Below are 15,772 nucleotides of genomic sequence, written 5' to 3'. Positions count from 1 at the left end.
CGTTGAACAACACTCGCACGATGATCGCCCGACCGATGGTACTATATGATGCGAGTGAATCTATAGTATTTGATTGCATTTGGAACATGTTCAAAGTTCAGACGCGACCAGTCACGACCACCTCTAGTTCGTGCGATCGTCTACAACGACTGCGAGTGCTCGCAAAACACCAAGAGATTGATCGTACAACACCAAGAAAAAACTGTTGCTGGCGGTCGTAAACTGGTCATATGTCAATGGTGAAAGGGCTTAAGGAGCAGATGCATGCAGGAGGTACGACGGTCGTACAGCTTGCGTATTTGCGATTATCATAAGGACACGTACACGTAACGTTTAATTGGGGCATGTCAAAAAGCCACTGCGTTCTATGTGGATTTGGGTGCCTCTGCTTAGAGACTTGGTTCCAGCTGGCCGTAATTCGTGCTGTCTACTTGGAAAAAGGTGGGCAAACTTTGGGGATCTGTACGGGGTAAGTACGGATTTGTAAGCAAGCATACATGACGTAGCACTTTTACTGCGTGTTGTCTGCGTGCAGGCTATGGATTCATCCCATACGGGTGGTGCGCGTGCCCTCTACTGACAACGTTCATCGCACCTTCAACTTGCGAGTGAGCAAGGACACCATGCATGAGCAGCACGTGCAGGTAGAACCTCCGAACGATAAAGTGGCAATTGCACGGAGGTCGTACGCTGCAATCACATACAACCAAAGACCTTATAATATAATACTAGACCGGAAGATGCGTGCGCATTCAACACAAAACAAATGGGATTAGGCTCCGCCTACCGCGATCATTTGAAGACAAAAATAAGCCCTCATTGACATTCATGAGCATAAATATTCATAATCCGGCCTTCTCATTGGCTAAGAGCGCCATTAATACGCGATTTCCCCGATTTTTTGTCCCCGATTCTAGTGGTATCGTGTCACAGAATTACTTATCATTTGACCTCACTACGTCATCTAATTTATTCATTCTGAAACGTTTCTTTCCACACAAAAAATGAACCTACGAACACTGGTGAGTACGTATAAATTGATATAACCACATGAATTCAGTGGACTATTTACACATTTCACATTGTATTTTGTGATCTTAGGTTATTTCTTTAACAAATTAGAGAGTTAGCTATCATTCTTCTATTAAAGGAAAGCAGAATTTGGTCTGTGAAATTGAAGTAAGATTGTCATCGTCGCCAAATGCAGCCTGTATGTTGCTTGCAGTGTTGTGGTTATGCCGCTGTGTTAACCACATGTATTTTGTACGGGCTCCTAGCCGAGTGGGTATCAAGAGAAAATCGAGCCGGTTTGGTTCACCTCAAACAAGAACAAGCCCACGATTGATTAAAACAAGAAGAATGAAGCTTCTTTTTGTACACTGAAACGGTAGATCTAGAGGGAGATCTGCATCTATCTTCAGTAGATCGAGACTCAGTCCGGAATAAACTGTGAAGCGGAGTGTGGATGGAGATGCGCCTGTCATTGTGTCAATCCTCACTTTCAGTTTCAGATAAAATTTATTTTACACAACTTCAAGTTCAGGCTTCTGCATTTAGTCCCACCATTTTAACTCTTATTTATAAATATAGCTAGACTCGGTCTTAGAAATAACATGCTGCTCTGCATGTTTGTCTTATTATCAATAGATCTAGGACCTAGATCTAATTTCTAACTTGGTTAACAAGAATTCTAGTCTTGCTTCCATACTTACTTTATACTCACTTTACTTTTATTCATCGATGCTATGTAGGCCTACCTAATTCAAAGCTAGTAAACTAACTTATACTTTCCCAACCCTCGACACTTACCCCCAGGGCATATGATATAGGTCTGTAATTTAGGCCTAGATCTAGGTCTGGGCCTAAATTTACATGTACAAGTATGACTGTCGGTGTCAGTGGACAAAGGACTAACAAACTTAGATCTAGATCTACTCTAGGTCACTGAATGGCAATGAAGTTTTAGCCAGGAATAAAAGTCAGACATCAAAAATTTCTAAATCGATATAGATCTCGGTTTAGAACCGAATCTTTACTTCATAGGTCTAGATAGATCGAGAGTCCATCGTTAGTCTAGATCTAGACCTAATTTAGATACATGAATGCTGTCGTACAGCACTGAGTCTCGTTGGACTAGATCTATACTTTCTTACAAAAAGATCTAGACCTAGTGCATGAGATTATGAAATTATGTTGAAATCAAATGAATTAAGATTCGGAAATATAAAGATGCAGATTTTTTTCGAGGGGGGGGGGGGGGGGTCGGGGGCAGACATGTGAAAGAATGTAGAGAAACCTGAAATTCAGACAGCCAGGGCCAGAAGCGACCAATATTACCTATGGTTGTTTTGTGCATTTTCTAAAGTAAAGTTCGCATCTTCGTATACTTGGAGTCGTCTTTGACAATCTCATGCTACTGGATGATCATGTTTCGAATGTTGTCAGAAATGTTAAATATCAAATCCGTAATCTAAGCAGAATCAGGAAATATCTAGATGAAAACACCACACATGCTGCTGTTCTTGCCCTGGTCCTATCACGCCTTGACTATTGCAACAGACTTCTTTACGGCACTACAACTAAAAAAAAATCCATCGTCTTCAGCTACTCTAGAACCATTCAGCACGTCTCATCTTTTGTCAGCCCAAGAACACCCACACTTCACCTCTACTTAGCACTCTGCACTGGCTCCCTGTACACCATAAACTCCAGTTTAAGACCGCTACTGTACTATATGAAGCCATCAATGGTCTCTCACCCTCATACCTGTGTAATCTCCTTTATGTAAAGCAATCTAACTATAATCTAAGATATAATGCCAGTAGAGTTATTTAGATTCCAAGATGTCGAACCAATGCTGGCAAGCGGGCGTTCCTAGCTTCTGCTCCAAGAACATGGAACGATCTCCCCAACTTTGTAAAGAATTCTGTTTCACTCAATGTATTCAAGAAAAATCTAAAACACATCTTTTCCGCTAACTCCCGCTTGCCAGCACTGGTCTTTTATTGTTTAAATTTTCATTTGCATTTATATGTGTTTCTATGTTTTATTTCTCCTCTCAATATAATGCGCTTTGTATCTTGTATGAGAAAAGGCGCTATAAAAAATATATTATCATTATTATTATTATTATTAAGTTGAAGGATGTCACGCAATTCTTTTTTTTTTTTTGAAGGTTTTCACATTTCAGCTCCCACCCAAACCCCTCCCTCTATACATACGGCCATGAAAAAGATCACTTATTATTGTTCTCTCTTTTCTTTCACAAACAGTTTGAGTTTGAAGAACAAAAGGTCTACTTATATGGCTAAAGATGATGATCATAAAAGCATGCATCATTTTGCAGATTTTCATCCAGGTATAAAAGTTAAACTAACCAATACAAAATTACAGATACATTACATGCAATGAATGTTAACCATGTTTATATTAAATAAAAATAATCTGAGCCACAAAGAGGTAGGATCTGTAGTGAATATACACTTCTTAAATATACAGGCTCTCGAGTCTAAAATAGAACCAATGCCAAAAGGTATGTACCCTGGACAAATTTATAAAATAAGGTCATGTGCTTGATCTAGTAGAAATTAAATGGCCTTTTTATTTCCTATTTGTTTATAAACAAAGCAGAAATTATTTTTCATGTTTTGTATTTCATAAAATTCATTTTATTCATTCTTCAGTGTGATATTCATATAGATTTAGGATTTTTTTTTAAATCTTATTATTCTACATTTTGTCCGATAGGATGATGCAGTTTTACAATTTCCTTGGAGGTGATTGATGATGATAAATAATTGGTGAAGTGGGCCTATTAGGACAGTGACTGGACCACAAAGAGAAATACAACCTACAACAGTTATATGAGTGAGTTACTTAGCGATTATTTTTAATAATGGAGGTTTTTCACATTTTGGGGGCAACAAATACACTGCCTTTAAAAAAAACATTTCAATTTTGTTTTTATATTGTAGTTAGTGTCATTTTTAATCACAGATCAAAATATTCTGTGCAACAAAACATATCAATTTGATTTCTGACTATTTATATAATTTACATATTTTAATTCATATATTAATATTTATGAGAAAATTCTGATGACATTTATTCATAGAGTACATGGAGAGTGGTATGTAAACTACATTGAACAGGTTTAAGTGATATGCTTTATAGAAGTACAAGTTTACAATTGGTAAAAATAAGATTTCCTATGTTATGTGTTGAAGAAACATATATATGTATAGTTTCACTTTTCTTAAATCATTTATGTTTTACAAATCATGACAATTTTAATCAAAATTCATTGATTTTCTTTCTCTATTTTTTTCAATCTGCAGGACTGGTGTAGCAGATGTTTTCATTCAAGAAATCCAACTATTCCAAATTGAAGAGTCTGATTTAGGAATTACTTAATGAAGATGGAAAAGGTTTTTTTCCTAGTCCAATTAAAAAAAAAAATATCACAACCCCAATTCATGACGTATGAAATTTCTTGTTGATAAAAGGAGAAGCTATAAACATACAAATAGGAGCGGCGGAGTGAACTTTAAAGTGGGGAGGGGGGGGGGCATAGGGAAAATGCTGTTTTGTGTGAAATTTTTAAGAAGTTGTGAGCGAGGAAAAATTTGGCATTTTTTAAAAGAAAATCCAATTTTGTGACAGATTTCGACAAAATATTCAGAATGATATATTTCACCATTTTCTTTCCTATTCTCTTATTTTTCTCGGTCGTGATTTTTTTTTTTTTTTTGGGGGGGGCAAGAGTTCTTCAAGCACCACCCCCTCCATCTGTACGAAACTGCTTATATACCCCACCTACATGAATGATTAAACTTAATGCACAAAGGATTTCCTTCATGGGTATATTATAGAAATTATAATATTGTTTTCTTGTTTGAAAGGGCACTCGTCATGGTGACCATAAAACGGGTCCTTTGCAGGTGAAAGGGGCACAAAACAAGTTCTTTAGGAGCACTTTTCTTGGGTAAAAGGGGCAGTGATTCAAGAAAGGGCGCTTACAAGAAGGCGAGGGGCACTTTTTCACACAAAAAAATTGCATACAAGGAAGAGCACTTGGTAACACCTAAAACATGTTCTCGTCAGGTGATAGGGACACAGTACACGTTCGTGAAGAGGCATTTTCTTGCAATAAAAGGTACTTTTTCAGTGCTTCAAGAAGTAGGGGGAACTGTGCTCCACCCCCAGGACCACTGCCCCAGCATACAAAAAAAAACATTTTCTTTGGTTCAAAGTATCAACATACGCTTAAGAAAAAGGTAAAGCCTAATCCTCTGATAGTGTGATATTTTTTCTGGCTAAATAATAAAATTCACCACAAACCACAGACTTCCTTCATGTCTTTCATTCATTGCGTTCATATAGTATTTGTACAGAGCTAAAATGAAAGGGATTTGGAATTGGCAAAATTCAAAATGAGATGGAGATCGAGAGAGGGAAAGAGTGATGAGAAGCGGGTTGAAAAGAGATGAGAAAGAAATGGAGGGGCACATTATGAAGAGGTAATTTGAAAGGGAGGGGTGGTAGAATGTGGGAAGTAGGAACAAAAGGGGTGGAGGAGAAATAAGACGAGATTTATGGAAACCAGGAGACAGATAACAAGTGGGAAAAGAAGAAGGAAATATATGGAAAGTTTAGTTGCAAAAGAGGTAAGGGCCACTTTGGACCATTCTGAGAAATAAAGGTTTTATTCTCACTTATTGCAATATTCTTATTAGAAACTAAATTGTCATGATGTACTGCCCTATCATGTGAACAGTGAACATACAATTTGGTATAAAAGAAATCTACCTGTCTCAATTTTTTCCATATACTTAAAAAATTACATTGTGTACCTAACCCCTTTTGCAAGTAAACTGAAGTGAATCCAATCTCTTTTAAGCAAAAAAGGGATTTTTCTTAGCCACTTCCATTCACGTTTTCATTTGAATTTCAAATTTTCTTTGGTATCATCGCAGTGACTAACGTATTAAACATGATAAACTGAGGCCCGTTTCATCATGAGCTCCAAGTATGGTAACTACGATGGTATAACCAACCAATCAAAATCAAGGTAACCACGACAATCACAATAATAGCCATGTTTAAATAGTTGTAGTTCATTTGAAACGGACGCCAGATGAAAAAGCAGGCATGGGGATCCATGAAGGAATTATTTTTTTGTTTGCTTCTCCAAATTTGTTTCACAAGAAATGTACTCTTTTAGTGGTGACAGTTATTTTTTTCTGGAAACCATACTCAACCAGTGAAAATTACCATCAAACCATGTTTTGCCCCACCCCCGGCCGCCCCCCAAAAGAAAACAATACTTTTGGGTCAACAGCCCCCTTTGATCTTTCCGCGGCCTCTGAGGGCTATTCTTTACATATCTTAACATGTGACAATTTGGGGATGGCAAAAGCACTGGAGACCTCTTTACCTAATCACGACTTGATCTACTCTTTTCATCTTCCCTGTTAGAATTAGCATAGGCCTATAAGACGCAATACAAAAAATGCTTTATTTTAAGTGATATCGCTTGTGATATCGATACTTTATAGAGCGCTACGTATCGTCTCAGATTTTGCGCTTGCTGATTCGCTGAATCCTTCGCGTCACGAGCGCGTAACAAAAATGAATACATTAATGAATTTGCTAAGTTGACCTTTGTCATTGCGCTGATGTGCGTATTGTCTAATACACGTACAACACCAGAGTTTACGAGGGAGCATCGTACGAAATTAATATTAATGAGGGCTTATTTTAGCTTCTAATGGATTAAACAAAATGGCGGTAGCTTCGGGGGCCTGCATACAACTCACTTAGCACGCACATAAAGTAGGATGCACGCAACCGCTTACAGCCGTGCTAGTGACGTGCACTGACGCACTTCCTCCCTATTCTACTCTCTCCTCACCTTTTTGTGAAAAACCCCAAAAAACATGGCGGCCATGGACTCCCATAAAATGTACGGACATAGGGTGGGTTGTGATCATGCGTGGATTAGGCATTGTACGAAAGGAAAGTCCTTATAATTTACTTTAACGGATAATCCTACTCGTCATAAATACATACCCCTCTCCTTCATCAACAGCCATACTCGAAAGCCCGCCCTCTAATCCAGTTTTAAAATCCCTTTCCGTCTGTGGGAATGTGTTTCCTGGTTTAATGTCGGTAGTTGTTACTTTCTTTCCTTTCAAGTAAGCGATGAACAAAAGGCTCAGTGACTCGGCAATCGAGAGATGCGACCTATCTGTGATGGATTAAAATAAAATGAAATTCAATCATTTCACGATTTCTCCGTGCGCAAAATTTATCAACATCGGAAACTTGATCACACATATTAACCATTTACGGTTTATGTTATTTTTTTATCATATTGTATTATAACAACGGTTTTTCAATGACTTTGTAATAGAATCTTGACATTGTACCTTAAGAGCCTGGTAAACATTCGCGCAAAGGCATAGTTATTACCCGGTGACTTATGCTGCTTTCAAACGAAGGTATGTGATCGTTGGGTACGGTCGCAGAGATCGAACCCAGCGACCGATGAAATCATGATGTGAAAGCACATCGTTATCAGCGACCGATCGAAATGCCCTATTCATCCTTTGTCAAAAACGATCGGTCGCTGAGTAAGGTCGGAGAGGTACTTCAGCGACCGATGCAAGCTTGATGTGAAAGCACATCGTGCACTGCGACTGATATAAATGCCCTATTCATATCCTTTTTGACACAGCGAACAAAGCCGTTAAGTTTGTTGTACACATAGTGGACGGAATTAATGCCTTTTCCCGTGTATTAACGTTGCAGAAAATGAAATCCTATATTGAAGAGGCTAATAGCCCTTCTCCATTCTCATACTTTTTATTGCTCAAATAGTTTTGATTTGTTGTATAGGCCTTTACCACGAACCATGTTTTACTCTCGGTCATTTCTTACTCGCTCCCTTTTCCCCATGCTCTTCACGTTGATTTTCTTTCTCAATTCTCAACCCCTTCTCTTTGCTCTTACCTTAAAAAAAATCCAGTTATGAGCTGCAGTGGTTGAAATATATATCTATTTCATCATGTTCTATTTAAATTTTGATTCATTAAGTTTGTTCTTTCCTTAAAAGCAAAGGCATATACATTTGTTTTTATAATTGAAAATGAACGACGGATAAAAACCACAATTATTTTTTTTTCTACAGTTATATTAACTGATAGTCATTATACACTGTTGGTCATAAAGGTGGAATATTTTTTTTTTCACCAAATTTTCACAGCGTAATTATTACAACATGATTTGAATATGGCATTTGTGGTGCATGATAACCACTTTACTTTATTATTCTGCCTTTTACACACGTTTGACAGTATTATTTTACAAGTTTATGTCCTAAGCGATGGATGTCATGAGCATAAAACAATGACGACAATATACAGTAAATTCAAGGATCATAAATATTTATTTTCAATCTCTCTCAGTTTTCCAGATGACTTCTTTTTTGTGATTTCCTGGACAAATTTGCATCAAACTTGAGTCATTGTTCTTACTCAGTCGCTAGTATCGGGTATGTCCACCCCTGGCACGAACCAGCGCATGCAGACGTCGTGGCATGCTGTCCACAAGCTCGTTGATGACGTCAACAGGCATAGCGTCCCATTCTTCCCTCAGAGCATCTGCCAACTCCTGCAGATTTTGAGGAATGACCTCTCTGTCATTGATGGCTCGGCCTAGGGCATCCCATCCATGCTCTATGGGGTTCATATCCGGCGAACTAGCTGGCCATGGCAACTGTACGACGCCCTCTGCCTCAAGGAATTCCCTTACTGCAGCGGCCCTGTGCGGTGTAGCGTTGTCATCCTGCAGTCGGAAATTGTGCCCATACGCTCGTCTTGCATATGGAAGACAGTGGAACTCCAAGATATCCCTGTAGGCGGCGGCGTTGACGTTTCCGTCCGGAACCACCAGTGGCGTTTTCCCTCCATACTGGATGCCGGCCCATATCATCACTGAGCCGCCTCCGCCTTGAGTCGTCTCGTGGATACATTCATCGCGAAGGTTTTCCCCGGCTAATCGACGAACTCGTTGTCTCCCATCCTTTCGGTTAAGGATGAACCGGCTCTCGTCCGTGAAGACCACATGTTGCCAATGTCCTGGATGAAGCCTTCTGTGCTCCCTAGCCCAAAGAAGACGAGCTACTCTGTGGCGAACAGACAGGCGTGGACATTTGGTCAACCGTCGTGCTCGGTAACCATGTTTGAGCAATCTGCGATTAACGGTTGACCCGGGAAACGTTGATCCCATGATACCTCCTCCACAGTCGACGAAGACGGCTCGTGGCCAATTTCCGGTTTCTGCGGCTGAAATTCAACAGTTGGCGATCATCTCTTCTTGTGGTCAATCTGGGACGTCCTGGAGATTTCCGTGGCCGCACATTCCCCTCCTCACGTTGACGTTTCAGGATCTTAGAGACTGCACTCTGTGATATCCCTAGGACTTCTGCGATATCTGCCCTCTGCTTGTAGCCCTCCTGTCGCAGTGCTACAACTCTCTCGCGTGTTGCTGTCGCCGTTGGACCAGGCATATATAGTCCAGGAAACGTCTCTACCGATTTTTATTTCAAACGGTACAAGGAACTCGAAAAAATGCAACCTTCTTATACACAGTGCCAATCAGGGAAAGGGATAGAATATCACATGCATAGGCTTTTATAGTCTACAACAAAAGAATTTATTACGTAATCCAAATTTATCATGTTATTATGTCACCTGTGTAATGGGGAAACATTATGTAATCACTCAATTACCATTTTGTCTACGCGTAGCCTTTCAAATACCAACAAAACTGTCGACTTGTATTCAAAAATATTTTATTCCACCTTTATGACCAACATTGTACTTTTGAGTACATAATCTTAATCATTCTACCATTAGACCCTAACACTTTAATTTTCCGTTATTTTCAAATATGTTACTATCTTCATAAATATTATTGTTGCAGCTTTTTCTGATATTCAAAAAAATATTTGATGTTGATTTTTTTTATTATTAATTATGGGGATATAAACGCATAATTCCCTTTCCTTCAAACAAACATTTCCTCTTATTTTGTTTTACGTTTTAATTAGACACAATTTGTTCTCCATTTGAACCGAAGTATTGTCCTTATTTTAAACACCGTTTCATATTAAACCTCCTTTTTTAATTGGTAAGCTTTAGAATGCACCTCTACGTTTCTTCATTTCTGTAAAACAGGATATGATTAATGTAACAAGTTTTGAACTAATTAAAAGACCCCTTAAAATTTTAATGACATGTAATCCCCTTTTTTGTCACCTAAATACAATTGTGAGAGGCAATGTTCTTCAATAGACATCTTAACTTTGATCCATAGGTAGTAAACGTTCACCTCTTTACATTTTAGTGACTTAAATAAAAATTTTAAAGCTAAGAATCACTCATTTCAATAGCCTATTGAATTGAATATTCACCCCTGGTGACTTTTTAAGGGTTTGCCATGCCTGGGACATGTGGAGTATCCTCTCTGGAGCATTCCCGACTATTCGCTGGAGAAAGCGAACTCATGCTTACAACGGTAGTTGATTTTGGAAGAGAATTTTGGGCCCGTTGTAAAAGACTGTCCTGCAATGCAAGTTGTGTGACATGAGAATTTGTTTATTTTTCGCATCCAAAACGGAAACATTCAATCTGCGATTTGTGTGCAAAATAATATGGCAACAGCGACGTATCTGATTTATGGCGAGCTTCAGAGCCACATTTAGTTCATCCCAGAGCTCGAGGAAGCCTCCCGGGGGTGCCACTATCATTGACGAGTGGTTACTAATGAGGCGCGACCACGCGTAAAAAGGGACTTCCTTTTCAACAGTGGACACGTTACGTACGTAACGTAATTGGGTGCTTTTCGAAACGTAAAGTGGTATCCACTCGTCAATGGAAGCATTCCCCCGTGAATTTGATATCCAACCCTCCATTTCGGGGGAAATTAGTACATAATGCCCATCATGCAAACGGGCATGATTTTCTCCACATTGTGTGCGAGATGGCTTGCCGTTTGTGTAGGAGGAGCCAGCAAAAGAAGAAAAAAAATATCCGGATGATTTTTGGACGGATTTGATGTGCATGCAGAAAACGCATGCGAAATGGTTTCGCTAGAGAGGTGAATGTGACCAACAGATTCAATTGCCAGCGATCCACCAATAATCCACACTAGATGCCATATCGATTCAATGGACTGCAATGATATACTTATTTAAAGCCTTAATTCAGTAAGTTTTTTCCTCACTTGATATGTACTCAATTTGTCTAGAACACTACCCTCTTCTCCATGTCATAATACACCATGGTTCTCCAGCCTAGCGGAGCCGCGGCGGCCGGAGTCCCGGGGCATGCTCGATGAGCAATCGTACGCACAAGAAAGCTCTCACAATTTGGGAATGGCATGCATGGTGTCACATGAAAGAATTTTAAACACGAAACGCAGATCTAGAGCCCGTAACACAAAGCTTAGCAATGATTGTAGAACAGTTTTCCACGATTGATTCCATTGAATATAATGTACAATCAATAGAGTGAACGATTGATCGTTAAATTTTGTGTTACGGGACCCTAATGCCGCGTCCCCCCAAAAAAGTGGCATGCGCTGAAGCGAAATGTAGCTGGGAATATATCTCCTCAAAAAATTACAGGTTTTCAGTCCGATTTCCTTGTATCGTTATCAACAAAACGTATGAGTAGACAGTATACAAATAAACCAAGAGTCTAATGCAAGTTTAGAGCGCAAAATTAAGTTGAAAAAAAAAAAACCTCCGAATTTCATAGTATTAGTGAAAATAGATTGGAAGCCCAGGCTTTCTAGTGCAAAACAGACGTGTATTTTGTGGTCCCAAGATGGCCGCCGCTTCGCATGGGTGACTTCATTTCTGAATAACTTCATTTCTGAATAGCCAATCAGATAGTGCAGATCAGTCGCCTGACCAAGTTTTGACGGCGGCGTGAAAGCACTTTCGATCGGTCGCTTGGTGCGGCGATCGTAGCCTGCTGTGGAAGCAGCATAAAGTACATCCAATTAAACATTTTTTTTTATATATCAGCAGGGTGTATCCTAAAGCTAAGGCCTGGAGCCACTGGTAGACGGACACAAACGTATTCATAACGGATAAAGCGGAAAAGCAAATATTATTTGTGGCTCCATTCGTCTTCATCCGCTCCAGACATACCAGACAATTGGGAAAAAATAGGCGAACAATCTTAAATAAGAGTGGACGGACTGTCGATGGATATAGAGCGTATGAAATATGTTTTACATTCCGTATCATATCTTCTCTGCATCCGTAAGTGCATTTACAGATGCAGAGAAGATGTAAAGCGAAAAAAAAAGAATCTTGCTATCCGTTGAAAAACGTTATGTATCCCTTGAATGTGTACGCTTCGCAAACGTGTTTCATACGCTCTATATCCACCGAGAATCCGTCCACTGTGATTTCATTGTTCACCCATAATGTCCATTGTCTGGAGCGAATGAAAATGGATGGAGCCACCACGAAATTTTGTTGTCCGCTGTATCCGTTATGAATAGGTTTTGCGTCGTCGGCCAGTGGGTCTAGGCCTTTAGGAAACAAACTTGTGTGTACGGGGGGGGGGGGGGGGGGGGGGGGTGGAAAGGGATTGGTAATTGGAACGAGAGCTGTTAGGAGCCTACCATTATTTTCGTAGGAGACTTCTTCCCTCTGTGTACCACCACTGGCGTCAGCACGAAACACTTTATGGACGTCGTTGTCGGTCCAGTAAATCTTCTTTTGCTGTGAGTCGTAAGCAATGTTAGAAGGTTCTCGTGTGGCTGGTATTGAAGAAAATCGTAACCCTTCTTGTAGATCAGCAACAAATAAGCCCGGACTTTCACCATTGACACCGGTGTATGGTGTCATAAACATCTTTGCACCGAATGCTGTAACAAACGATTGAGGTTCGGGATTTTGTTTTTGTTTCGTTAGTGGTAGACATCGTTTAATAAAAGTAAATCTGTTATAGAAATTGAGTATTTGTTACCATAACAAGTGTTTGTGAAACGGGACCCTGGTTTAAGCTTGGATTGGAGAGAAGGTACGAGGATAGCCAAACTTTCGAAGAGGGAGGCAAATGAAATCAATAACATTTTCTCATAAAAAGTGTTAGGCCTACCTACAACATATTATTGCTCTTAGAATAGATGTTCGGCAATATCGCTTTATTAACAACAGCAGTGACGGCTCCAAGGGGGGGGGGGGGGTGAGGGTGCGGTGGGGGCATTTGCTCCCCCCAGTCAGGATCGTTGCCCCCCCACTTGCCCAAAGACTTTTCGACAACTGAAAGTAGTATTGAAAATGCTGTCATAAGCATCCTACTAAGGCTGTAAAGTGCTCCAAAACAACCTTTAACTCTTCAAATTGGAACATTATCTGAGTCCATTCACTGTTAGTTCCGAACAACATTATTCACTAACATAAATCGTTCTGATCATTATATCAAATTTAAAAATCGGTATGTTCAATAGGTAAGATGGGTTTTAAAAATCCAGTGTTCAAGTCAATATGCTTGTCCCGATTATAGATTACATTCATTTTTTTTAGCGGGATACGCATGCTGCGTGTTCATAATTTTAATAAATTAACAATAATGCGAGCTTTGCGATCGCATTGTTTATTTGGTAAGATATATTCTTCATGACCCACTGCAAACAATCCTTTACAGGTCCGTTTCAGGTCAATAGGGCCTACATTAGAAATATTGTAGCTCGCGCTTCACGCTCGATTTTCTGAAACAAAACAATTTTGTCCGACGCCCCATACCCCAAAATGTTATTTTTTTATACCACCCCACCCTGTTTTAAAAATTTTGATGCCGCCATTGAACAACAGTAGTGATACAAATCAGAATAACAATGATAATTTTTTTTCACGTTACGTCATGAAACTTAAAATAGCTCGGGAAGTTGATTATTGAAATGATTAAAGTGCTTGTCTGAAAAATAGTTTTTAGACACAATTGTTACGAATTTGCCTAAAAAGAACATTTACTGCAAAAATAGCATTCTAGGAGCTTTATTGAATATTTAGCATAATCAATTCATATAAAAATCAAATTATTTTGGAATAATTAATCATACTACTTGTTAGACTTTATGGCATATATTATGCACATTTTTAAGATCGGCTGTTTGATGAATGAAAACATAACCATAGAGCTCTGAGGTAATAATAATGGAAATAACAATAAGACAATGATAATAATGATGAAATGATAATACTTACTAGTACAGCATTTAGCACTTACTTTATCAGAAGTCTCTGAGCGCTCTACAGTAATGCAGCATAAATACCATGGCTTTAGCAGAGCAGCTGTTACATGCGGTCCATTCACCTAACCTGGGTTGAGTGCGGCACAATGTGGGTAATAAACAATAACCTTGCCTGTAAGTTTTACTGAAGTAAAACAAATTTACGCTCACATTATACAAGAGATAAAGCATCAATGCAAACTGTTTTTATTCATTTTTTTGTTTTACCAAGTTCGGAGTGTTTGCCGGTGTAGCCTGGTGCAGACAGACACTTAAATGATTTCATGGTTTCTTCGCATATTTCATTCCCACATGGATTCATAAAGCAATCTGTTGAAACAAGACATAAAAAAGTAAAGTAGCGTTTGGGAAAGCTTTGGATAGACAAAGGGTGGTATTCTACCAACTAATAAGCTAGTCTTCGACTCCAAAGGAGCGTGCTATCAAGATTTTCGTCCGACAAGTTGTAGGTCTTACTACCTTGCCTCCAACTATGATGACTGTCATACAAACGGAATTTATTGGATAAAACATCTGAACTGTCCCGTCATGAAACGCCCCAGTTTTCGTAGGCTCCAAAAACATCTAATACAGAACCGAGGAGAAGCAGCAAGAAATTTAGAAATTTTCATCTTACTGGAGATATTTCAGTAAATGCTAACATAGCTAAAAAGCATTAACAGTAGAACCAGTCACATCTCTGGATTGTGGCATGGACCTGGGAAGCGGGGTGCTGCGTGTATTATTTTCCATAGGCAGCACCCCGATGAAATCAGGTTTCCCCCTCTATTTGTTTTTAGAATATGTTAAAATGTACATAATTATCACATCCGACAATCACAAATTAATACTGTCTTTCACATATTCTAATAACATATATCCCTCCTACAAAAACGCGACTCAATCAAGCTCCGACACTCGGATACAGACGTGGTCGCGCGCGATACGTGATAGCCATAGACACGTACTACTCGATAGCAGGGAGGGACATGGGCGTGGTTGGACTTTCAGATTTTATGTCGAATTAAGTGTGCCCGCGCCCCGACCGCCAGTGTTTTTTTTTTATTAAACAATTATAAGTCAGACAATAGAAATCAAATTTCGCAATCTTTTTTGCCCTGCCAATGGTCAGTCAGTGTTTGCGTTTCACTCGAGGGAAATTAGTGCATTGATAGAAATAGAAAAAAAAGTAAAACCATGTTCATCAAAATATGACTGCATTTACGCAATTTTTTTTATGTTTTGTGTACATATCATAGAGCAGAATAAGAAATTGCATTATTGATTTTAATACTATACAATTAATGCACATTTATGAGTGTGTTATGACGATGCAGCACACTCGAGGGTATTTACAATTATGCGAAAGCAAGAGGCGCTTGCGCCGAGTGCTTTTGCATAATATTGTGAATGCCCGAGAGTTGCTCGCATCGTCACTAACATCACGAATCTT

At 39.2% G+C, this 15,772-nt stretch overlaps 1 protein-coding gene across 3 annotated transcripts in view; it reads right to left on the bottom strand.

Annotated features, from left to right (window-relative positions):
* Positions 1 to 15,772, bottom strand: part of LOC121424331 — a 65,368-nt gene that overhangs the window by 27,580 nt on the left and 22,016 nt on the right. For 2 of the 3 annotated variants that reach the window (XM_041619970.1, XM_041619972.1), the window contains 3 exons: positions 14,548 to 14,649; positions 12,706 to 12,951; positions 7,072 to 7,249 (listed from right to left, as the gene is read on the bottom strand). In XM_041619970.1, coding sequence (XP_041475904.1) covers positions 7,072 to 7,249; positions 12,706 to 12,951; positions 14,548 to 14,649 — 526 coding nt within the window. The remainder of the gene's footprint in view (positions 1 to 7,071; positions 7,250 to 12,705; positions 12,952 to 14,547; positions 14,650 to 15,772) is intronic. The other variant, XM_041619971.1, reaches the window with a different exon arrangement.

The sequence above is a fragment of the Lytechinus variegatus genome, chromosome 11, assembly GCF_018143015.1.
Source record: "Lytechinus variegatus isolate NC3 chromosome 11, Lvar_3.0, whole genome shotgun sequence".
Taxonomy (NCBI): Eukaryota; Metazoa; Echinodermata; class Echinoidea; order Temnopleuroida; family Toxopneustidae; genus Lytechinus; species Lytechinus variegatus.
This window is presented reverse-complemented; position numbering and strand designations above follow the sequence as displayed.